Genomic DNA, 26,168 nt, shown 5'->3' with positions numbered 1-26,168 from the left:
CAACCTCAACAACCACTTTCCTGCAAAGTCACTATGTGTATTCCTGCCATTTCAGTATTTTAACTGAACTTTTGACGGCTTCGCTATTCAACTCTCCGTCAGGGTATTTTGTGTCTTTAGCTTTGTGTCTCCAGCACCGCAGCCATTGTACACTTTCCACCATCGCATCCCTTGGCCTGCAGGGATCTTGGCATCACATTGAGCCAATTGTGCCGCACTGCAGTGATCCAGAAAACCCACGCAGCCCAACATTCTGGCCTGTGTGACCTGGCAACAGCGGCGTTTGCAATCGATTGAGGGCTTTTGTAGCCTTCGGTCAAGTCCCGTCTGGAAAAGCTGCTCGCTGTGCCATTCAGAAGCCGAGAACAACACGCTTATTTTTCACTCGATATATATCTGGATGGCAAGAAAGTGATCGCTTGCTGCGTTAGGATCCATCTTGTTATTTTTACCAAACAAAATTCGGCTGTTGCATCTTTAGGCATAATTTGTTTGTACGTTCGGAGCATAAGAAGGAGCAGAGTTAAAATAATAGAATAATGAATAATAGAAGAATAGAATGTAATCAACTCAGAAGAACGTATGTAATTTGTGAAAAGTATTTCACGATTCGACTGGGAAGTATCCTTGAGAGTTTTGAAAGGCGCTTATAAATGCAATGTAAATACAAAAAAAGTGCATGGCCTGGCCAAAAACATTCACAACTGAAGTTGTGGCTAAGGGTTGTGTAGTTCTTTTGTTGTTATCATAGCATTAGATGTCAATACTAGCCACAAGATAGTGTAGCTAGTGCCACATTTCCTTGGGAGCTCACATTTGCTATTGACTCTTATTTGTCCCTCTATTTTTCATTTTAAAAAGTCATGATATTCAAGCGGAACTTGTCACCAGGAAGGAACATAAACCCTCAAACAATTCGGCCAACACGTGACTCCCATCGGCTTCCATAACATTGAAACACTGTTGACGTGCTAACTACAATTGAAAATTTGGCATAGGTTCTATTCTGTTCTTTAAATGAATATTGGATGTGATTATACGCCTTGAAATCACTCACAATGAAAGCTGTGGCTAAGTGTTGTCTAGTTGTTTTAATTCAGTGATCTTACGAACGCTTCAGCTAACCAACTTTTCGCCTTACAAACGTTAAATTTGGGAGAATATAATCTTGGCATATCAACTATTTTTTGGGGAAACAAACAACGAGTGATGTGTCATTCGTGAACGAGACGGGTCTTAGAGCTTGATCTCTGAAGTGAACGATGCTGGAAACGCCCTCTATTCCCCGCCCCCAGTCTTCGGTTAAAGCCGCACGTGATTGGTCAAGATCTGTGGTAGAGGAGAGAGGGGACACACGCAGCAGTGAGTGGGGGGAGGGGTTACAGAAACAGAAACACACACACTCACATGAAAGGGAGACGACAGAGCTTGAAACAAAAAAAAACAAAGCTAAAAAAAAAAACCTAAAGTGAAATGGTGAGAAAATGGATGGAAAACACAGTGAAATTTGGACTTGCTTCAATTTTATTGATAGTTCAAAGGCGGAGTGTAGACTGCAAGGGTAAAATATCCCATCAATCAGGCTCCACATTTGAAGAGAACATACACGCAAGGGAACCAGCTATGAATGAAATTCTGTGTGTGTCTGCTTGAATCTGTTGCTGTTGCAATATCACAACCTCTAAGATGTACACCCCAGAGCTCCTTAAGACACTTTATGCAAAAAGGAGAGGACACTCTGACCAAGGCGGAAGTATACGCCGAAACATGTCAGGTAATTAAAAACCTAAAAACCCTGTAAGAAAATAATCTGTTGTAAATTAAAAAGCTATCCATTCCATCAAGTCATCGGCGACCATCACAGGGGTAAGTGGCTTTGTTGTACAGTGCAGTTTGTTTCTTTGGTTGCAATGCCATGGCGCATTTATGATACGTAGAACGGGGTGTGGTTTTGAGGCTTATTTAGTAGAAGGTTGTGTTTTGTGGGCACCTGGGAACGGATTGTTCTCATTTTGATGGTTTCCTGTGGGAAATTGATGTCTGGAATACACACTTTTCGCCTTGCACACAATTTCTGGGGCCCATTTAGGTTCGTAGGACAAGGTATCACTCTATTAGCATAACATTAGATGCCCGTGCTAGCCGCAAGTGGCCCAGCTCGTGCCACGTTAGCTATTGATCCACATTCCTTCATTCCTTCATTTGAAAGGCGCTTGAAATAAATGTATTATTATCTGTTTTTGAAGGAAAAAAAACTGTGTGTTCATGTGGTGGGAAGCTGTGGTCTGAATTGGTCACGAGGCAGCAGCAGGGCACATAAAGCCATGAACAAGTCAGTCAGCGTGTCATTCGCATGACATTGAAACACTATTGATGTGGCGTCACTGTTTTCTCGCGTTGAACATTTGCCACAGGTGCTGTTCTGTTTTTTAAATGAATGTTTTCCGCTGCCATATATGAACATGTATACACCTTGAAACCAGTTTTTAGTATTTCAAGATAAAGTAACAAGGTAATAGGCCATTATATTTGACATCACTTATTCTCACCTCAACTCTGACACTATTGTGTTAGAGTTGAGGTGAGTTGAGGTGTAACCGCGTAGTAAATGAACATATTTGTGCACCCAGGGTGGGCTCTTTCTGCCAAATACGGCACATTAACTCTGGTGATTTAAGTCAATGGTGGTATCGACTGAAGCAGGACGGATTGCCCTTTCTCTCATCTTATTGTCACTTTGAGTCTATGCTCTATTTTAGAAGTGTAGACCCCCCCGCCCCCACCCTCGCCTTACTGCCAAGTCGCGAACAGAAATCCCATGAATATCAGATGTAGCCCCCAGCTTCTGGAGTTCTACCAAGACGGTCGCGCGAGCAACACTTAAGATCCTCGTCTTCCTCTTCTTCACTCTGCTTTCTAACGGCATTTGTTTAATCCCCCCCCCCCTCCTTCCCGCTGTAACAAGCACTTTTATGTTCATCAAACAGATGTCAAAGCACAGGCGGTATATGTGAAATGTGCTTATTTTCTGCGGCAAATAGCAGTTTATGGACAACGCGATGCACTGCATCTATTTCCTATCTATTTGCTATATATTAGCTATCTAACTAGCTAGCTAGCTATTTATTAGTTTTCTATTAGCTAGCTAACTTGATCTATTTGGGTTATTCCCGATTGAACGCGGTCTTCGTCGCTGGCTACCTAGCTAGCTATCGATTCCCTCTCTATTATCTGTCTAGCTAGCTAGATATCTATTAGTTTTCTATTAGCTAGCTAACTTGAGCTATTTGAGTTATTCCCGGTTGAACGGGGTCACCGTTGCTGGCTACCTAGCTAGCTATCTATTTGCTATTGATTAGCCATCTAACTAGCTAGCTAGCTATTAGTTATCTATTGGCTAGCTAGGTAACTTGATCTATTTGAGTTATTCCCGGTTGAACGGGGTCACCGTTGCTGGCTACCTAGCTAGCTATCTATTTGCTATTGATTAGCCATCTAACTAGCTAGCTAGCTAGCTAGCTAGGTAACTTTGTTGATATTAAGAGGGCACTGGATTATAAGGCGCATTGAATAGAAGCTACAACAGTGCCTGCGCTTGCCTTATGCATCCACTAGAAGGAACCATGCTAATGGAAATACAATAGTTTTATTTCCATAGAGCCTTCATAACCGCTCCAGGTGTAATAAAGCGATGAGAACTGGTCATAGACATGGATCTCGTGGGCTCATATCAACAATGGGCCAAATATCCTGAGACGTCAGTAGTCAACTATGCTTTTACCATTTCAAAGTCATCTGAGTGTGTGTTGGCGAATGCTCATGAATCGGGAGAATCTGATTGAGTTCCAATAGGATCCTGCTAATCACCGCACGACGTCATAGGAACACTACACGGGGGAACAACTTAAATGGGAAAATAGAGACTGTAACTCCATATATAAGGTGCATTGCGTCGTTTTTTCAGAACGTTTTATGCTTTTAGATTCGCTTCATAGTGCAGAAAATACGGTAATCGGAAAAAGTTTGTAAAAAGTGTGACTTATGGCACCAATTTTCATTAGACCTTTACGTGATGATGACATTGTAAAATGCAGCTCCTCTGGTGTCTATATTTCGATGTTTTCAGCTGGAAAAAATGCAAAATCAGCATCCCTCGTCTGTCATGTCCTTGAGAAGTAGTTGCAGAAGCCCCATGTGCGGAACGATAAGAAATGGATAAGTAAAATAATATAATGTATATGTCCCTTCGAAGGGAAGAGACACACAACAATAAAAAAGGGCAAACAAGCCAAGTAAAGAGCTTTCAGGAACCAAAATGGGGAAAAAAGCAAAACAAGATGGCTCCTGCTGCTCTAGGCGAAAGCAAATGACAACAAATTAGCTGAGGATGCCGGATCTGACCAGCAAGGGAGCAGGGGAAACGTAACTATAATAAGAACGAAGCCCTAAGATCAGAAAGAATGATGCTCACACACACACTGATACACACACTGATACACACACACGCACGCACGCACACGCATGCACACGCGCACACACGCACACACACATTTCTGTTTCAATGGTTTTGTGAGGTCCGGATATTCAGATAAGGAGTGAGGACCACTGTTGCTGATAAGTTTAGAGAATAACTAGTGTCACATTTGAACACTAAATGTCACCACATTTCCCACTTCAACTTCTTTAAAAACAAATATATAAAAGTGGATTTGAAACTGAAATGACTGACGACTCTGAATGGGTACATTCAAAGTCCCCACCCCCGTAGTGAATTTGTTTAAAGTATCATTTTACTTTTTGTGGTATGAACTTTTCCCTTTCATTAACCACACACACACGCACACGCACACACACACACACACACACACACACACACACACACACACACACACACACACACACACACACACACACACACACACACACACACACACACACACACACACACACACACACAGTGAATAAAAAGTGTGTGTATCCAAGTGAAATGAAAATACATGCCAAAAAATCATTTTGGGTAAATTTGTGAGGACCTTTCTGAAACTTTAACAGATGCATCTATAGACCCTCCAGAAGCCTTTGGAATTAAAAACCTGTGAGGACCGGCCAAAAGGTCCTCACTTGTCAAATTTGTTCTCACTACGTGTGGTTTAAAATGTCAGTGGTCCTCACAATACTAGTCATACAAACATACACACACATACACGTTTTTGCTACAAGGTGGGGATGAGGTGTGCAAAAGATTTGCCCGTGGGAACCCAATTTCAAACATGAAAAAAATATATTTATGACGTGATTTTGACGCATTGTTTTTTGCGGAGGCTGTAACTGCTATGACGTGGTTAGTTGATGTAGCATCTTTTGCTAATGCTAATGCGGATGTCACAATTTTAGAGTATCGTCGTAGATGTGGGTTCAGTGCAGTTCGTTCCAATTCAAATGACTTTGAAACACACACACAGACGCGCGCGCACGCACGCACACACATATCACTCCTAGTAAAGAAATGTAGATACGTATGGGTAGACTCTAAATATAACATCTAGATATCTAAATACCCGTTTAGCCAGCACCCAGTTTGACTGGGCTTGCTTCTTCCGCATTAGCCTTGAGAGTAACATTTACTCCGTTTCATGTGCAAGAGCCGAGTGATTGCGCTCAGCGCCTCGTGACTCCCGCAGAAGACTGCTTCGGTCATGCCTCCATGCCAAAGAAATCGAATTCAAGGAGCTTTTTTTTTCCCCATTGTCACTTTTATCAGACGGGGGTGGTGCCATGGGCCACAATGTCACCTTGTGCGGCTAGCCAGTGTGAGGAAACTACCACTGAGCTCAGACGAGCTTTCAGTCAGTCACTTTTATTTCACGCTTAGATTTACCGCCCGTGTTTTCATTTGGAATCAATCCACTGGCTGTCGTGCTTACAACATGTCTGGGGAAAAAAATCTACCTCTTTCAAACAGCAGCAAAATGTATCCAGTGAATGCCATTCAGTTAGGATTTGGCAGTCATACATTTTTGTGGGGGACAGAAACTATCCTCAGCTTGCACTGCATAATTAATAATAATAATAGGAGCAATCATAATACATTTTATTTTCAAGTGCCTTTCAAAGCTCTCAAGGACACTTTAAAGCACAGGTGTCAAAGTCAAGGCCCGGGGGCCAAATCCGGCCCGCCACATGATTTTTTTTTTCAGCCCGCGAAAGCAAATCATACTAACCACAATTTGATGTAAACAGTCATTATTCTTGACTTCAGATTTGAAAAGTAGTTATTTGTTAATTTGCTCTATATGTAATATGTGGAGGGGATTGAACATTCTAATGGCTTTTCCAAATTCATAACGGCCCTTGAGAGGAAACCATAACTACAATGTGGCCCGCGGCAAAAAAATGACTTTGACACCCCAGCCTTACAGTCACAGACAAGCATAGAAAAAAAACGGATACAATAATAAATAAGATACAATTATACATAGAATGTAATGTACCTAATGCTGTTTGGTACCATCTTGTGGCATTCTAAGTGCTCACAAACTATGTTGGTGTAAAAAGAAGAGCTTTAATGCTTTTCCGCCATGTTGTGTCCATGACTGCACTTCTAAACCTTTTTGCCGCTTCGTGACTGTTTTTTCCCCACATGAGGATTTGTACAATTTGCCCCAGGGCTTGGTCTAGATTCCCAGCAAATATCAAATCATTGATGTGATGTCGGTCCACTAATTTACCTGCAGTTGCTAAAAAATGTCCACATGGATAATAACCAAGATCACGAAATAAGGTCGGGCGACCTGGTAGTCGAGTGATGAGCATGCCAGTGTTGTCCGGGTGCTCCGGTTTCCTCCCACATTCCAAAAACATGCATGGCAGGCAGATTGAACTCTCAAAATTGTCTGTAGGTGTGATTGTGAGACAGTAGCCCCCCGCCACCCGAATGAAGAATAAGCGGGACGGAAAATGAATGGATGGATGAAATAAGGTCATGGTGGAGTCTTGCAGATTTTGTTCCATGGTTTATATTCAGAAATTTCACAATTAGGATTCATGAACACCTCCTTTCCTGCATTGTTTTTTCTCGAAACACATCCTAAAAAAGGATACCGAAAACTCGCATGAAAACAAAAAGGTATCACAATTTATACTTTGATATCAAAGTCTCCTAACACTGAAAGAGACACAACAAACGGTTGCAAATTTGATGGACTTACACAGAATAAATTTAAGCTTCAGAGAGTTTCAGTTCTCCTACTTCCAGAGAGATGAGCTCGTGATGACAGAACCGTTTCATGCGGGGAACTTAAAATGAGATACGACGCATACTGTAAAACGCAGTCTTATGTAACCTTGTGGATGCGGCCAGAAGCCCAAGTGTGATCAATGGCACTGCCATTGTCACATTAGCGGCAGGAGGGAGCAGCTGGGCAGACTTGCTAATGGTGGTATTATGAACAATGTTTGAAGTAGCGCTGCATCAAATTTCTCTCGAAAATTGCCTCTAAACGTTTATTTGGCAGTCCTGTATCGCTTTCATGCACCAAAAATGATAACCTGAAACCTCATGACATGATAGGATGCCCACTTTAGTAACCACTGTCCTTTATTGGGTTCAAACAAATGGATTTTAGATGTGTCACGATTTGCAAGGTGGTGGTGGTGGTGGACCCTAAAAAAGCAAACAGACGGGCGGAGCAGGGTCTAGTTGACAAATTGTATTCAATAAAGTCAGCAGGAACGAAATCTAAAACATCAAAGTCACCGAATGGTCGTGTGCCGGGAGTCCTTTTAACTGCCACTGATTGAAACGACCTGTGCAGCTGCAGGCGTGTCCAACAAACCAGACCGTGACAGTACCCCCCGCCCCCTCCTCAAGGGACTGATTCCAGAAGTCCCAACAGTCTCCCAAAAGGCTCGCCTCACCAGGGAACGAGAAGGAGACGGCAACCCTTGCCTCTCCAGGGAACTTGAAGTAAAAGGCGATGGCGTTCTTCGCCTCACCAGGGAACGGGACTTTGCCTGATGCGAATAGGAATCGTCCTGACGTGGACATGGACGTGACGTGGCGCGGCTCGTCGTGGATGTGAACGTGACTCAATCTCTCAAACACACGACGAAGCATGGCTCAACGTGGACGTACTCTGCCAGGTGCAGAGTGGCACCCCGGGCGGCCACATGGCGGGTTTACGTCTACGTCAGACATCGAGACCTGTGGATCTGGGTTTCAAATGGGGGCAGATGTAGTAAAGGCAAATACTGAAAATATTTCCAGAGGTCTGACCAGCGCTTTATCAGCACCCCGCAAGAAAAACTAAAACCCAAACAAATTTGGGAATGGCGCTCCACGTCAGGCTTTTCAAGTCCTGAATAATTTCGGGAATGGCAGTCAATGATTTAAACCAAAAAATGGACATCTTAATCTAATTTAATATAATAATAATAATAATAATAATGATGAGTGAACAGCTCTAAAATTGCCTTTGCATTGTCATTTTAAAACAATATAATGGAAAATAATTCAACCCTATTTTTTAATACTCATCAATTAACCCCAAAAATGGATTGCTTAATCTAATCACATATCGATGAAAAGGTTTCTTCAGTCGCCATCTGTACTTCTTTGAAGGTGTTTGACGTTTCGCTTCTCATCCAAGAGGCTTCGTCAGCTATCTAAAATTTTGCTCGTAGCTCTGGCCCTATATATATATATATATCCCTACTGTCCAGGGGTGGCGGTGCCAGACCTCTGCTATGATAGGTTCCTGCTCTAAAGTTAGGGGGAGCAGTGGACGTTTTCCTGAGGCTACACTGATTGCTTCTATTGTGCTGACTGATTATGGTCAACGACTGGCCTGATTGTCCCATTTGCACTGGTATCACCTCATCAGCATAACTAAGCCTGTGTGGCACCGATCTCAGGGGTGTGTTGTAAGAACGATCCAAATTAAACCTTATACCACCATTGCGATTTAGTGAAGGGTTTTTTCTGTTTTATGAAAATAGCTTATTTTGCTCCCCTTTCAAACCATCTATTTTCTTTCGCTAAGATTTTAACTTCATGATCATAAAATGAGTGTTTTCTAGCTTTTAGGTGCTTATGTACTGCAGATTGAGGCCCACTAGTATTATCCCTGCAATGTTTTTTTTTAGAATTAGTCTCCCCAGTGTATTGCTCTTTCCAATCTTCATTTTTACAATTATTGAATAAACTACATTACTATGCTTTTCACTTTGCAGCCTATCTTTTGAATGCACTAATTTTTGCCTTAAAGTGTTTATCGGATTGAAATAAGTAGGAATTTTGTGTTGCCAAAGTACCCTTTGTAGTTTTTCAGAAACCCCTGCAATGTAAGGTACTGCTACTCCTCTCCTTTGATTATCTCCCTGATCACATACAGTGATACCTCGGTTTACAAACCCTTTGGTTTACGAACATTAAATTTATGAAAATTCTACCTTGGCATATGAACTATTTTTTGGGATACCCACCGAGCTGCCACAATGAGTGATGTGTCGTTCACAAATGAGCCCGTTCTCCAAACAAGAAAATGGCAGCCGGCTTGTTTTGATCCTCTATTCCCGCACAAACCATCGGTACACTTGATGCAAAAAGCTATCAACCCAGCTAAACAGAACACAATTGATGAGGAACAAGGTGAAATTAGAAAGAAAGAAGAAGGCTACGTTCCTCATCAGGTGTTTAAATAAAATGACTTTATTATACAGTACAGTTTATGTCTTTAATTATAATACCATATCACATTTATTATACATAAAATAAGGTATATCGTTTTAAGGGTTAGAAAATTAGAAAGTAGAAAATTAGGTTTTATGGGGACCTGGGAACGGATTATTCTGATTTTAGTTGTTTCCTATGGGAAATTAATTTTTGGGATACACACTTTTTGCCTTACACTGTCTGGGAACCAATTAAAGGACAACCGACGTCACTTTTTTGTTTTTTAACTGACACCAGAAAAACGTTTTATCGCATCTAAAATACCTAAAACACGCAGTATATTTTTAGTCAAATGCAAAACACCAATAAAAATGACTTAAAGTGTCCAAAATCTGCAAAAAATTGAGCTGCGAATTGGGCATTTTCAGAAAGCAGAAATTGTTTGTGAATCCAAACAATGGCTTCAGATTGAGAGAATATGCTTTCTTGTTACACATGAATATGATTCAAATAGTTCTGAAGAGGAAATCATACATGTTTGCAATCGATTAAAGTATTTATTCCGTGCCATTTTGAGGCAACATTGGGGGAAAATCTCTCATCCAAAAAAAAAAGAGGCACAAAATGGCGACCTCCAGCCGCCACCTCCGCTTCCACAGGCTGATAAATTCCTTATATGGTGCTTGTACGCCCTCTTCCGGCCTCCTGGCGGCTTTTGGGTGCAACACGAGGTCCCCAGACCAAACAAGTACAGCAAAATACATTGACGTGATGGAAGGACCGCTACAATGCGTCTTTTTTATGGTCAAGGACGGTCCTTTAGTGACGTCACGTACGGACTCGTCACCAACTCAAAAGCAAGACTTCCCGAATATTCAGCGCGAGTCTTAAAAGGTAAAATACGTATAGCTATATGCGGTGGAATCTTTGTAAAATACGCTCAGTAGAAGTCATTTGAAGCCATTTTACAAATTATGGACACAACTTGTCCGGAGACGTCGCTTGTCCTTTAAGTTCATAAGTCAAGGTATCACTGTATCATAATAATCATTAGTGAGCAGTTCTAAAATTGAAAAAAATGATCAAAATCGGGCAATCTCACTTATGGTTGATCTGTTGCGAAATTAGCATCATCAAACCCTGATCAGAAGAACCATCGTAGCAAACATTTAACAATGAAAAGAACTGTGCGAAGGAGGAAGATAAGAGGTGTGATTGCGCGAGGTGTCGCCAGAGATGCAACAAGTCAATGCGGGAGGACACGTTGCGATTGAGCTGGAACAAAATCATGGCGCCAGAATCACAGCTCACAGTTAGCATTAGAAACATAAATAAACCCCCCCCCCACACCACCACCCGCCCAGAGCGATAATAGATTCATGAACAGCATTTATTAGAATTGGATTGAAGGCATTGTGTGAAAAATACTCTCCAAAAGTATGTTTGGTGTCAAGGGCAGGAAGGTGGGCGGGTAGAGTGGGAGGAGATTGGGGGAAGGGGGCGAGATAAACGAGCGAGACTGTTAAGGATTTGCAAATTCAAAGTGGTTTGTGAAACAGAGAGAACATCCCTCCTCCTGTCTCCTCTCTCCTCTCTCCTCTCTCCTCCTCCTCCTTTCTCTGTTGTCACGCTCTCCCACACGGCGGCTGCTGTGCTGCTGCAGTCGGAAAACGTTTGCACTGCGCACATCTCCCCGTCTTGCTCCATTTGGGATACTGTTTCCATTTTTGGACCCCTTTTCCGAGTCCTGCTCATGTGACCGGGCTACTCCAGATGGAAACCAACAGATGATGTTGGTGTACTGCGGCGCTCTCCCGAGCCGACGTGTGTCGTAATGCGCCTTTGGAGCTGAAAACGAAGAACGTAGGCGGTCTGACAGAGTGGATCACAGCAAAAATTGAGATCCTCGTTTGTTTTTCTGATGGAGCCTCTTCCTATTTTTTCAATGGCAGTGAAACAATCTTCAACGTTTCGCAACCTTGACAGCCATCTGGAAATCTGGACTTGATATCCAAGTTGGTGCCAACTCAATCCTGCTCTTCTCGTTGGAATTTCCTTCCACTTTGTCTTTTTGGCTAACTTTGAAAGAACTATTTGACGCAAAAAAGACCGTATGATGCATTTTGGCACGAAGACCTACTCATTCCTACTTCTCTGTCTATCAATGTGAAGAGAAAAAAGTCAATCAAGTGTCGCGGTCAGTCAAATAGCATCTTGCAAATGTCACCCCATTTCCAAGAGCAAATCAGATTGAGTCATCTGGCCTCCTGGCAAAGTTGTGGTCGAATAAAACGTTCTCAAGTCCCTCCGAGCCCGAAGCGCAGGACCACCAATAGCATGGCTCCGCTTTGGCGAAGCCGATCTCGCAGTAGGTCCGCCGCCGGCTTGTCTCTGACCCTGACCCTCGCTGCGCTCCTGCTCTGCCCCTATCCAGCTCTCGGCAAGAAGAAGCTATACATCGGAGCTCTCTTCCCAATGAGCGGAGGCTGGCCTGGAGGACAAGCTTGCCTTCCTGCCGCTAAGATGGCTTTGGATCTGGTGAATGAGCGAGCCGATATTCTTCCCGACTACCAGTTGGAGTTGATACATTATGACAGCATGGTGAGTAACTTCCTTTTTTTTACACTCTAGCATTTGATTTGTCCATGAGCAAGGATAGAAATCAAGCAATAATACAAACAGCAGTTCATCGCTTCGTCACAGGTGTCACAGTCAAGGCCCAGAGGCCAAATTTGGCTCGCCGGATCATTTTATTTGGCCCGCAAAAGCAAATTAAAAATATTGCTTGCTAAAGTCCGAACAAAAATTGCTAATTGTCCCATCGAAACCACAATAACAGTCATTATTTTGGACTTCAAATTAGAGAACTAGTTACCGTATTTTCCGGTGTATCAGGCTCACCCAAAAATCAGGCGCACCTTCAATGAATGACAAAAGTTTTTCAAAAACAATATATATGATATAAATATCATCTATGGTGATTTCTCATCTTACGAACTTAAGTGGTTCCCAGAAAGGGTATGTAAGGCAAAAAGAGTGATTTATAATCCGGAAAAAGGGTAAATGTGGCATCAAAACACACTAAAGGGCAATAGCTGCCACCGGCTAAGTAGTGCAACATGGTAATTTATACTCAACAATTTATGTATGCACAGTGTATAAAGTACAGTAAAGTCTAGTTATATGGATATCGGTTATAACGATAGTACTGCTTATTACGATACTATTTCTATGAACGCAAGGAGAAAATGTACATGCCGCAGGATCGGATATATCGATAGTCCGGTTATATCGATATTTTTTCCGACTCCCGAGAATATCGATAGAACGAGACTTTACTGTATATGGGCCGTACATGCTACAGTGAGCTTTCTTTGGATCACTGTCTGATACATAAATTCCCATATATCAAGGGTGTCAAAGTCATTTTTTGTCGCGGGCCACATTGTAGTTGGCTTTTCCTCTCGGGGCCGTTATGAAATCATGGAAGCCATTAGAATATTTTCAACATTGAAGTAAAAAATGATTGTGTCTGTGTACGCGCTCAGTCGTACAGGAGTGGTCCATCTTCAGCCGTCATCAGTACTTCTTTGAAGGTGTCGAATGTTTCGCTTCTTATCCAAGAGGCTTCGTCAGCGACCTAAAATCTTTTGCTGGTAGTTTGGCCCTATATATGTATATATATATCCCTATTGTCCAGACGTGGCGGTGCCAGACTCTGCTATGATTGGTCCCTGCTGTCAGGTTGGGGGGGCTGGGGACTACTCCCTGCGGCTATACCGATTACTTCTGACAGATTACTTCTATTGTCCTGCCCGAGTATGGGTCTCCGACTGGCCTGATTGCCCCATTTGATCTGGTATCACCTCATCAGCATAACTAAGCCTATGTTGCCTAATACGTCGGTTGTAGGAACGATCCAAATGGAACCTCATCCCACCATGGTGATTTAGTGAAGGGGTTTTCTGTTTTATGAAAATAGCTTCTTTTACTCCCCATCCATAAAACAGCAAAAACCTTCACTAAATCGCCTTGGTGGTGTGAGGTTTAATTCAGTTTAAAAGATTTTGCGGGCCAAATAAAATGATGTGGCGGGCCAGATTTGCACCCCAGGCCTTGACTTGGATTGGATTGGATTTGCCTTTATTCGTCTCGCAGTGGAGAAATTTACATTTCACAGCAGCAAAGTCATGAAAGAAATGAAAGATGAAAAATGACTTTGACACCTGCGCCCTATTTAGTCCCACCATTTCGGTCATACTGCTGCTATGATGTCACCTGTTCCATTGCGAGCTGGTGACAGGATGTTGCCGTTATGTTGTGGCACGAAAAATGCCGGTAAAAAATATGCGACGGCACCAACCTTAAAGTACTGGAACCGAGAGAATAAATTGTTCCTTGTGCTGTGGACTGAAAACATTTGACGTGAAGATATTATGATGAGATAAGAGGTCAATAGCGAAGCTTTTTCTTCCCGCTATTTGCATCTACAACTGGCGCACAATTTAGACGACTGGCTGATCAATTTGATTACTTCCGCCTGTTACCAAGGGAAGTTTATTTGAGGATTAGCGACTACGGAATTATGTCAAGGTTTATAGCGAAGGGAACACACTGGCACGGGACAATGAGAGACAGGATTATTTGAACACAAAGAAAAGGGCAACAGGTGGAAAAAGTGGACAATCAGCCTAACACAGGAGGAGGAGCAAATGTCATTCAACGGTATGTCACAGGTCTTAATCTGTCTTTTATCTGCTCCCAAAATTTCTCACAAAATTCGTTTTTGTCATCATCCATCTTTGTCTTCTGATTTTTCTTTATTTTATATTCCTGATTGGCATGGGTACACTCCAAACACACACCTACGCACACAGATAAATAGAGCGATAACTACACATAGATCTACCGACCTACCGATCAATCAATCAATCAATCAATCAATCAATCAATCAATCAATCATCCCAAAAATAAAAAAGTAAAAAAAATAAACATAAAAAAAAAAATCAAAAATTCAAAACAAATGTAAATGAAAGAATTCAAGAAAAATAAAAACAATCAAAATATCAAAAATAAATACATAAATTAAAAATAACAAAAATAACCAATCAACAAATCAAAAATCAATAAATACATAAATACATAAATACATAAATAGTCAAAGTCAAAAAGTCAAAGTCAGCTTTATTGTCAAATATGCTAATTTGCATGACATACAGCACAGATGAAATTACTGTCCTCTCGGACCCAGCATGCAAGGAATAAATAAATAAATAAATGACAAACTATCGAAATAAATAAATCAATAAATAATGTGTTTAATTTATAAGGGTCTATGATGCTATATCCACTCTGAGACGCCCCTTAGTCCTCAGGACCTCCAGTGACTTCTTATCTGCAGACCTCAAGTACCAGGTGGGTGGTCAGGTTGCATCAGCTCAGAAAGGTAAAATGGGGAGACGCCATTGATTCATTTTAGGGGAAAAAAATGTGAGAAAAAATCTTAGAATGAGCTGTAAAAATCTACAGGGAGCCAGTGAAGAGAAGACATAATTGTAGTTTTGTGCTCACTCTGATGAGCTCAAATTAGGAGGTGAACAGCAACATTTTGTACCAACTCGACACCCTTGAGCGACCCACATCCAGTTGTTTCCATAATAAAGTGCCTTACAATAATAGCCTAGTCAAGATGGAACAAAGACATGAATTACTGCTTTTAAGTGGATGAAAGAATAGATGGAGGACACCGATTCACCGTGGCGACCCCTAAAGGGAAAAGCTGAAGAGGAAAAGAAAGAAGCTATCTCCAACAACAGCACAGATTTGCCCGTCTAATATAAAATCACTGAAAGACACAAATTTCATTCGGGAGAATACACCCTTTTTGCTCATTGGGAATGATACATTTTCTGCATCAACATTCACCGGAAGAAAGGTATACTTAAATTAATAATAATAATGATAGCACACAATAATACACAATACACAATAATAATAGCCAGATTGTCATCAGCCAGCCCGCTAGACATCTAACAGCCACCTATCCAGCTAGCTCATGAATGGATAGCTCATAAATAGCTAATAGCTATCCAGCTAGCTAATGGATAGCTCATAAATAGCTAATAGATAGCCAGATAGCCAACAGCTAGTCAGCTAACAATAGAAGAGGTTGAAAAATCAGAATCAGAATAAACAAAAAAAACATCTGTTGATTTGGATTAATGAAAAGCAGCTAGCAGTGGACAGTATGAGTGAGGGTATTATTGCCCAGAAAGCATGGCAACTTCACTCGGATATCATCAAGAGGCAACTACATCAACGAACATCACATAGGTCAATAAAATGACTTTATTTCACGGTACAGTTTATTGATTTAATTACAATACAATAGCACATTTACTATACATATAATCATGTATATTGTGTGTAGTTTTAAGGCTTATTTAGTAGAGAATTATGTTTTATGGGGATCTGGAAACCGATTATTTTTATTTTTAAGGGTTTCCTATGGGAAATTAATGTTTGGAAGACACACTCTTCACCTTACACACACACGTTGTGGGAACCAATGAAGTTCGTAAGATGAGGTATCACTGTAATTTCATCCACCGAGGTTGCCCCGCCCCCCCGACATAATTAGCACACCAAATCTGTCTCCCTTTGCAAAAAGTTTGGACACCCCTTGTGATAAACTATGAAAGGGTTAATATGAGAAATCCCAGCCCCCCTTCCAACACATCGACCTTGCTACAAAGCCTGTGACATCAGGCAGTAAAGCGAGCGCAGAATTTCTGACATTCACTGGATCCGCTGAAAAGATGATGTCAGAATCCTGCGGCGCTGCAATGTGAAGACGCCTGCCAAAGGTTCCGAGTGTCACGAGGAAGCCACACGGATCCTGTGACATCTCATTTAAATGGAGTTGTGATTTCCCCAGTGCGCGGGGGCTTATTTCAAGGGTTTGATTGATTGACAGGCTAATCCTTCAAGCATGACAATTCCCTTCACAGCGTTTGCACACGCGCTTTCATACGCACACAAACATCAAAACTTGGTCAAGGATTTATATTTAGCTTTAAACACTAAAGTATTGTGGGAGCTCAAAGTTACTGTCCAATTAATGTAAAAAAAATACACCTTGTATACAAATTGTGACCCTATAGAAGCTTTTGAATGTCCACCTATTGAACGCTTCAGTATAGTTTTGAACAAATTGCTGTTGTCTCATGAGAGTATCCGCTTCTTTCCGTGACTCTTCCGGTCCCTTAGCAGCTCTCGAGCAACCTGCCGATGGATGACATTGGAAGCTCAGTGGCCACGTTAGTGTCACGATTTGCAAGGTGGTGGTCGTGGTGGAGCCCCAAAAAAGCAAGCAAGAGAGGGGCCAGAGGGTGTTTGACCAATTGTATTCAAGGTTGCGTCCATAATTTGTAAAATCACTTCAAATGACTTCTACTGAGCGCATTGTACAAAAGAGTCCATCGCATATAGCTAGACGTCTGTGTAAGCTCTCAGTCGTACAGGAAATGGTCCATCGATGAAAAGGTTTCTTCAGCCGTCATCTGTACTTCGTTGAAGGTGTCGGACGTTTCGCTTCCTATCCAAGAAACTTTGTCAACAAACTAAAGACTTAATGGTAGTTTAGGCCCTGTATTTATATCCCTACTGTCCGGACATGGCGGTGCCGCACTCTGCTATGATAGGTCCGTGCTCTCAGGTTGGGGGAGCAGAGGACTACACCCTGCAGCTCCACAGCTAAATCCTTCATGAAACCGATATGGTGGGGTGAGGTTCAATTTGGATCCTTCGTACAACAGCCTGCTTAGGCAACATAGGATTAGTAATACTGATGAGGTGATACCGGTGGAAGTGGGGCAATCAGTCGTTCGTCAGAACAATAGGAACAATCAGTGGAGCTTCAGGGAGTAGTCCTCTGCTGCTATATATAAACTTTGTGTTGGTCCGTGTTGATGGTGAAATTAGAAGGAAAACACATAAATAACGCAATGGTGAATCGTTGTGTGTTGCACCCAGACGACTATTTGATACTAGTTGACACAAATTCCCAGCAGACAAATCAGCCCATTTCCAATGGAGCTTGGGCGCCATCTTGTGCATTTTCTGGGACGCTACATTGGAGTCCTGACGGCTCAAATTGATACGGTTGCAAACAAGTAACAAGAAAGCATAATCTCCGAATCTGAAGCCTTCGTTTTGATTCTCAAGCAAGGCAAGACGTCCTGGCGTGACACCACGAACAAGGGGGCGGGACCATCTGAATCTGGCCACTTCCGGGTTCAGTTTGAAGTAGTTTTTAGACACTTGAAGTCATTATGATTGGTGTTTTGCATTTGACTAAACATATCAGCCTGCGTGTTTTGGCTATTTTAGATGCAATCAAACGTTTTTCTGATGTCAGTTAGGAAACCAAAAAAAATGGTGTCGGTTGTCCTTTAAATCATTGCAATTGTGACGTGTTCTCCAGCTTGGATCCTGACCCCTTGAGACTTCTGACAGAAGAGATGGAAAATGTAAAACTATATCATGAATCAAAACTGTCAAAAGGTACAAGTCTGCTGACATGCTTCACAGCACATTTGAAAAAGTAATATCTCACCCCATCTTTCCTTAATCAGTTAGTTAGTCAGGTGTTGGGGGACTGGTCTTTAATCAACCGTATGGAACCAAGATTGATTAATACACCACACCTCTGTGATTATACATTCATGAATATTTTTTCTCCAGGTCTGATCTGTGTGTGTGTGTGTGTGTGTGTGTGTGTGTGTGTGTGTGTGTGTGTGTGTGTGTGTGTGTGTGTGTGTGTGTGTGTGTGTGTGTGTGTGTGTGTGTGTGTGTGTGTGTGTGTGTGTGTGTGTGTGCGCGTGTGTGTGTTTGTGTGTGTGGATGTGATTTTTAAAGGACAACTGACACCATTTTTTTGTTTCCCAACATCAGAAAAATGTTTTATCGCATCTAAAATAGCCAAAACACGCAGCCTGATATTTTTAGTCAAATGCAAAACACCAATAAAAATGTTTGTTGTTAGTTGTATTAAGTTCATCCTGTCTAATTTAAAACAGATATTTGAACACTGACAATACACTGTCTGTAAGATAAGGAATCTGTTTTAAACCAATAAAACTGACTTAAAGTGTGCCAAAACTACTTCAAAATGACCTCGGAGATGCCGAATTTCAAAAGGTCCCGCCCTCTTGTTTGTGACATCACGCCAGGACGTCTTGCCTTGCTCTAGAATCAAAACAATGGCTTCAGATTGGGAGAATATGCTTTCTCGTTACTCATCCAGTTATGAATATGATTCAAATAGCTCTGAAGAGGAAAGCATCAATGTTTGCAACCGTATCAATTTGAGCCGTCTGGACTCCAATGTAGCGTCCCAGAAAATGGACAAGATGGTGCCCAAGCTCCCTTGGAAATGGGCTGATTTGTCTGCTGGCAATTTGTGTCAACTCGTATCAAATAGTAGTCTTGGTGCAACAAACAACAATTCACCATCGCGTTATTTATGTGTTTTCCTTCTAATTTCGGCATCAACACGGATCCACACAAAGTTTTCAGACCAAACACAATACCCAAAATGCATTGTGTGTCGCTTTCTTGGTCAAGGGGCGTTCCAGACGTGACGTCACGTCAGGCATCGTCATCAACTCGAAAACAAGACTTTCTGAATATTCAGCGCGAGTCTTAAAACGTAAACTATAGCTATATGTGTCTGTGTAAGCTCTCAGTCGTACAGGAGTGGTCCATCGATGAGAAGGTTTCTTCAGCCGTCATCTGTACAAAAGTGAAGGTTTCGGACGTTTCGCCTCCTATCCAAGAGGCTTCGTCAGCGAACTAAAGTCTGACTGGTCGTATCGGCCCCATTTATATATCCCTAATGTCCAGACCTGGTGGCGCCGGACACAGCTATGATAGGTCCCTACTCTCAGGTTGGGGGGGGCGCGGGACCCCCCCCCCCCTGTGGCCCCACTGATTGTTCCTACATTCCTGACTAACGATTGGCCTATTACACCCACTCCCCCCGGTATCACCTCATCAGCATAACGACCCTCATCAGCATTGCGAAAGTTGCCTAACCTGTTTTGCCTGAGCAGGCTATTGTATGAACGATCCAAATTGAACCTCACCCCACCATATCGGTTTAATGAAGGACTTAGCTTTTTTATGAAAATTGCTTCTTTTACTCCCCTTTCAAACCATCTATGTTCTTTCGCTAAGATTTTAACCTCATTGTCGTCAAATGAGTGGTTGCTAGCTTTTAGGTGCAAATGTACTGCCGATTGAGGCCCACTAGTATTATCCCTGCGATGTTGATAAAGTCTTTTTTTGAGAATTTGTTGAGTCTCCCCAATGTACTGCTCTTTACAATTTTCATTCTTACAATGTATGGAATAAACTACATTACTTTGTAGTACACACATAACCTGAGAGTAGGGACCTATCATAGCTGTGTCCGGCGCCACCAGGTCTGGACATTAGGGATATATAAATGGGGCCGATACGACCAGTCAGACTTTAGTTCGCTGACGAAGCCTCTTGGATAGGAGGCGAAACGTCCGAAACCTTCACTTTTATAGCTATATGTGTTGGAATCTTTGGAAAATACCCTCAGTAGACGTCATTTGAAGTGATTTTACAAATTTACAAATTATGGACACGGTTTTCCTTTAAATGACCAGAATTAAGAATGCATTTTTTAAACAGATTTAGTTCAAGAGTAGCTCTCCAAATCTAATATAGCTGACATCATATTATTTGCTTGATCATGTTCTTGTGTGTCTCAAGCAGGTGGCAGACAAGGGCTTTCCCTTCAATGTGCACACCTGCTGTTACGTTGCAGTAAGCATATATGTAAGGACTAACAAACTGCCCGCTACCTGTTGGATTATTTGATTTTGTTGCTGTCCTTGCTTAAAGGACAACCGATGCCTCCGGACAAGTTGCGTCCATAATTTGTAAAATCACTTCAAATGACTTCTACTGAGCGTATTTTACAAAGATTCCACCACATATAGCTATATTTTACGTTTTAAGACTCACACTGAATATGCCGGAACGCTTGTTTTTGAGTTGGTGACGAGTCCTCACCCTACGTCACTGAAGGAACGCCCCTGACCGAAAAAAGGACACATTGTAGCAGTCCTTCCATCACGTCAATGCATTTTGCTGTACTTTGGTCTGAAAACGTCATGTAGGACCAAAGAGGCAGAAGACGGCGACAAAGCTCTATGTAAGGAATTAATCAGCCTGTGGAAACGGCCTTTTTTGGGTGCGACATTTCCCACCCCTGATGCCTCAAAATGAAATGGAATAAATTCTTTAATCGATTGCAAACATGTATGCTTTCTTCTTCAGAACTATTTGAATCATATTCATGAATGGATGAGTAACAAGAAAACATATTCTCCGAGTCTGAAGCCATTGTTTTGATTCTCGAGCAAGGCAAGACGTCTTGCCATGACACCACGAACATGGGGGCGGAACCTTCTGAATCTGGCCACTTCCGATTTCAAATTGAAGTACTTTTTAGACACTTTAAGTCATTTTGATTGGTGTTTTGCATTTGACTAAAAATACCATACTGCGTGTTTTGGGTATAAAACGTTGGATATAAAACGTTGGCTATGAAACGTTTTTCTGATGTCAGGAAACAAAAAAGTGATGTCAGTTGTCCTTTAAATTGCTTATGGATTTTCCACTTACAAGTTGTAAATGAAAAGTATTTGTGACTCAAGTTAATCCAACTTGACTGTTTGGGTAAATGTTTTTCCTTCATCCCAAGCCTCCAAAATATGGAGACACCCCTGATGAGGCCGTCAGTGCTGAGATGACCTTGAATCATGCCTCACCTTGCGTCTTTCGCAATTCATGTGCATTTCACGCATTGGTGAGATGGCATTAGAATGAGATCTAATATTAAAAGAAAATATACATTTAAGCGCCAATGTTCCCTCCATGGGGGGTCTCCGTGCTGGGATGTATGGTGCCTGTCATTCTTGTCAGGGTGGATGTGTAAGGCAAAAAGAATGTCTTCCAAACATTAATTTGTCATAGGAAACTATTAAAATGAGAATAATCCGTTCCCAGGTCCCCTTAAACAAAATAAATTGCTACTAAATAAGCCTTAAAACTCCACAAAAAAAACTTATTTTATGTATAATAAATGTGCTATTGCATTGTCATTATAGAAACTGGAATGTATAATAAAATCATTTTATTTACCTTTTTGATGGCTGTTTATGACTTGATGGAATGGAGTGGGATATATATATATATATATATATATATATATATATATATATATATATATATATATATATATATATATATATATATATATATATATATATAGTAAAGTCTCGTTATATCGATATCGGATATATCGATAGTGCCGGTTATATCGATACTATTTCTATGCACGCACGGAGAAAATTACATGCAAACAGGGTCGGATATATCGATAGTCCCGGTTATATCGATATTTTTTCAGACTCCCTTGAATATCGATATAACGAGACTTTACTGTGTATATATATATACACACACACAGAACCACACACATTCACACGCTCCCACATACACACACACATACAGCCCCCACCACACACACACACACAAAAAACACACACACAAAACCACACACACACACACAGAACCACACACATTCCAATACACACGCTCCCACATACACACATACACCCCCCACCACACATACACACACACACACACACACACACACACACACACACACACACACACACACACACACTCTATAGTTCTGTTGGTGGTTGGGAAGTTATGATTTGTTGTTGTTTATAGGTAGGCAAACATAAGCAGAGCATATTTACTAATAGCCATACTATTTCTCTGTCAACAGTGTGATCCCGGAGAAGCCACCAAGCTGCTTTACGACCTTCTGTATACCGAGCCCATCAAGATTGTACTCATGCCTGGCTGCAGTTCAGTGTCCACACTGGTGGCTGAGGCTGCTCGCATGTGGAACCTCATCGTTGTAAGATTCACATTTGCAACACGATTATACAACTTTTTGTTCAACTGTATCATAGCCACAACACACATGATGGAATGCCTCATCATAATGACGGTAGATTCTAGATGCATCAGAAGCCTGATTTGTGCCATGTAGATGCTATTTACTCCTGACAAAGTGGGTCCAAACTAATGCAGGTACCTGTAATATAATAATAATAATAATAATAATAATAATAATAATAATAATAATAATACAAGCAGACCTTCATAACACTTTACAAATTAAGACAAGAAATTTGCGTCCGGTAAATGTCCATTTCTTACGTAAAAGCTTGGCCAAAACAAACATGCGAGTCAAACCTCTGAAGACGGAGGACACTGATTCGCTGTGGCGACCCCTTGAAGGGAAAAGCCAAAAGGAAAAGAAGAAATGTCCATTTCTTAAAATTGGTTTGATCAGTGGGGGCAGTTTTTGAAGTGAGACAGTCCTAATCTTTAATGGCCAGTATAAATGTAATGCTTCTCTCTCGACTGATTTTCAAGACGTGGGCACATGAGAAAATCTGTATGTGACTCAGCTGTAAAGAAAGTGAACCACTGCAATATCTATACATTGAAACGTAATACACACATTATAAACACTTGTAAAGGTAATGACAAAGGTTACAGGGCATTTGTCATTGAAGTAAGTCCTGAAACAAATAGTCATTATTCCTGACTTCAAATTTGAAAACTAGTTATTCATTAATTTGTTGTGCACTCTATATGTCATATGTGGAGGGGATGAAACATTCTAATAATGGCTTCCCCTAATTCATAACAGCCCCCCAAGAGGAAACCGTAACTACAATGTGGTCCGCGGCAAAAAATAAATTTGACACCCCTAGTGTACCGCATTATAAGGTGCAGGGAAAAGGAGCGACAATTGTGGCTACAGTTCCATTATGCATCCACTACATTGAGCCCCACTCAAGGGAATACAATACAATACAGTTTTAGTTATGTTTGACTTAAACAACCGCCGCAGCTGTAACAAAAGTACATTTAAAATACTATGTCCAAAAAATATTAATGCAAATATAAGGCACGGTGAATTATAAGATGCACTCTCGGCTTTTGATCAAATTAAATGTTTTTAGGTGCATCATGTGGTGCAGTACATACGGTACACCTTGATGACACTGGCTCCTTTATATAACAAAAAAAAAAACGGAATATAAATCTGCAGAATAATGTTGTCACGAATGTTTATGCTCCCTGCACACACGCTGACAAGTGCCCATCATCCTCGCAAAACTCCATTGAAGACACTCCCACCATCTGTCAATCATGATTGTACATGATGGTCGGATTACTGCATCCCACCAAGTCACTTCCACAAACTTCTTCAGTTCCTCAACTCTATCAGGAAATCAGTTGTCATTTGTGACCTGCTCTCTCTCCACCGTGGACATTTCCAGCTGTATTCTCAGTCTCTACGACTGCCTTCAGTACCCACAATGTGGGCTTCATTCACAATTTTTACATATTTTCATGCCGTCCATCCCTTTTAAGACGGGCTGTTTTCACCCGCACAAGCTCGGGAGCAGAATACTGGCAGAAAATGTCCAGCATGCTGTTCACCACGACACAAGTTGACGAGTCACAAACCTGCACACACCTGCACGTTCCTCTTCCTCCACTCTATCAGCTCCCAGCACGTACCCCTGCCAAAGCTCCCTCATTCAGGCCCCAGCTGTCACTGTCTCATCCTGCTGCCATGTACTCTATACCATCCATCATTGCAGCCAGATACCCTCACGACTAGATTGACGAGAGAAAATATTTGAAAATGTCATAACCAAATCTCCGCCCACTCCCGCATTTCTCACTGTCTCCCACATCTAACAAAAAACCCTCAAACTGGCTCTCTTTAACACCTGCTCACTCAACAACAACGCACTTGTCTTACTCAAATTAATGACTGGATTTATTTGAAATTAAATGCATGATAATAATGTAGTTATTATTATTTTTATGATGATGATGATGATGATGATGATGATGATGATGATTATTATTATTATGCTGGAGAATGAGGGAATGTAGCCACAAGGGGGCACAAGCCAGTGTCTTATTGTGCCGGTCCCAAGCCTGGATAAATACAGAGGGTTGTGTCAGGAAGGGCATCCGACATAAAGATTTTTGAGAAGTGAGAGGGTTGTAATTGGTGGAGACTTCAATGGACATGTTGGCGCAGGAAACAAAGATGATGAGGAGGTGATGGGCAGGTTTGGACTCCAGATGAGGAACGCTGAAGGACAGATGGTGGTTGACTTTGCTAAGAGAATGCAAATGGCTATTGTGAATACTTTCTTTCAGAAGAGACAGGAACATAGGGCGACCTATAAGAGTGGAGGCAGAAGTACACAGGTAGACTACATTTTGTGTCAACGGCGCCATCTAAAGGAAATCAGTGACTGCAAAGTAGTGGTTGGTGAGAGTGTAGCCAGACAGCATAGGTTGGTGGTGTGTAGGATGACGCTGGCAGTGAGGAAGATGAAGAAACCAAAGGCTGAAGTGAGGACAAAATGGTGGAAGTTGAAAAAGGAAGAGTGTTGCATGACATTTAGGAAGGAGGTAAGACAAGCACTGGGTGGGCAAGAGGTCCTTCCAGATGACTGGCAAACTACAGCGAACATAATCAGAGACTCGGGTCGGAAAGTACTTGGTGTATCGAGTGGAAGAAAGGTAGATAAGGAGTGGGGAGGTGGAGGAGTGTATACAGAGAAAGAGGTTAGCAAAGAAGAAGTGGGACACTGAGAGGACGGACGAGAGTAGACAGCAGTACAAGGAGATGCAGCGCACGGTTAAAGTAAAGGTGGCAAACGCCAAACAAGAGGCCTATGATGACTTGTATGCTCGGCTGGACAGCAAGGAAGGTGAGACTGATCTTTACACACTGGCGAGACAGAGAGACAAAGATGGTAAGGACCTGCAGCAGGTTTGGATAATTAAGGATAGAGATGGCAATGTATTAACAGGTGCCAGTAGTGTGATGGCAAGATGGAAAGAGTACTTTGAAGAATTGATGAATGAGGAAAATGAGAAGGAACAAAGAGTAGAAGACGTGACTGTTGTGGACCGAGACGTAGCAAACATTAGCGAGGATGAAGTGAGGAGGGCGCTGAAGAGGATGAAGGGGGGAAAGGCACTCGGGCCTGATGATTTACCAATGGAGGTATGGAAGTGTCTTGGAGAGGTGGCGGTGGTGTTCCTGACTGGGTTATTCAACAAGATCTTAGATGGTGAACAGATGCCTGAAGAATGGAGACAAAGTGTACTCGTGCCCATTTTTAAGAACAAAGGAGATTTGCAGAGTTGTACTAACTACAGAGGAATAAAGTTGGTGAGCCATACAATGAAACTCTGGGAAAGAGTAGTTGAAGCTAGACGAAGAGCAGAAGTGAACATTTGTGAGCAGCAGTATGGCTTCGTGCC

General features: G+C 41.8%; 1 protein-coding gene across 1 annotated transcript in view; it reads left to right on the top strand.

Moving 5' to 3' along the window:
* Window positions 1-26,168, top strand: part of gabbr1b (gamma-aminobutyric acid type B receptor subunit 1b) — a 235,593-nt gene that overhangs the window by 83,217 nt on the left and 126,208 nt on the right. The window contains exons 7-8 of the mRNA XM_089023383.1: window positions 12,108-12,274; window positions 22,573-22,707. Of these exons, the coding sequence (XP_088879509.1) occupies window positions 12,108-12,274; window positions 22,573-22,707 (302 nt within the window). The remainder of the gene's footprint in view (window positions 1-12,107; window positions 12,275-22,572; window positions 22,708-26,168) is intronic.

The sequence above is a fragment of the Hippocampus bargibanti genome, linkage group LG20 (genome assembly GCF_051943395.1).
Source record: "Hippocampus bargibanti isolate YZ-2025 linkage group LG20, ASM5194339v1, whole genome shotgun sequence".
Taxonomy (NCBI): Eukaryota; Metazoa; Chordata; class Actinopteri; order Syngnathiformes; family Syngnathidae; genus Hippocampus; species Hippocampus bargibanti.
Note: the sequence above shows the minus strand (reverse complement) of the source record. Positions and strands in the feature narration are given on the sequence as shown.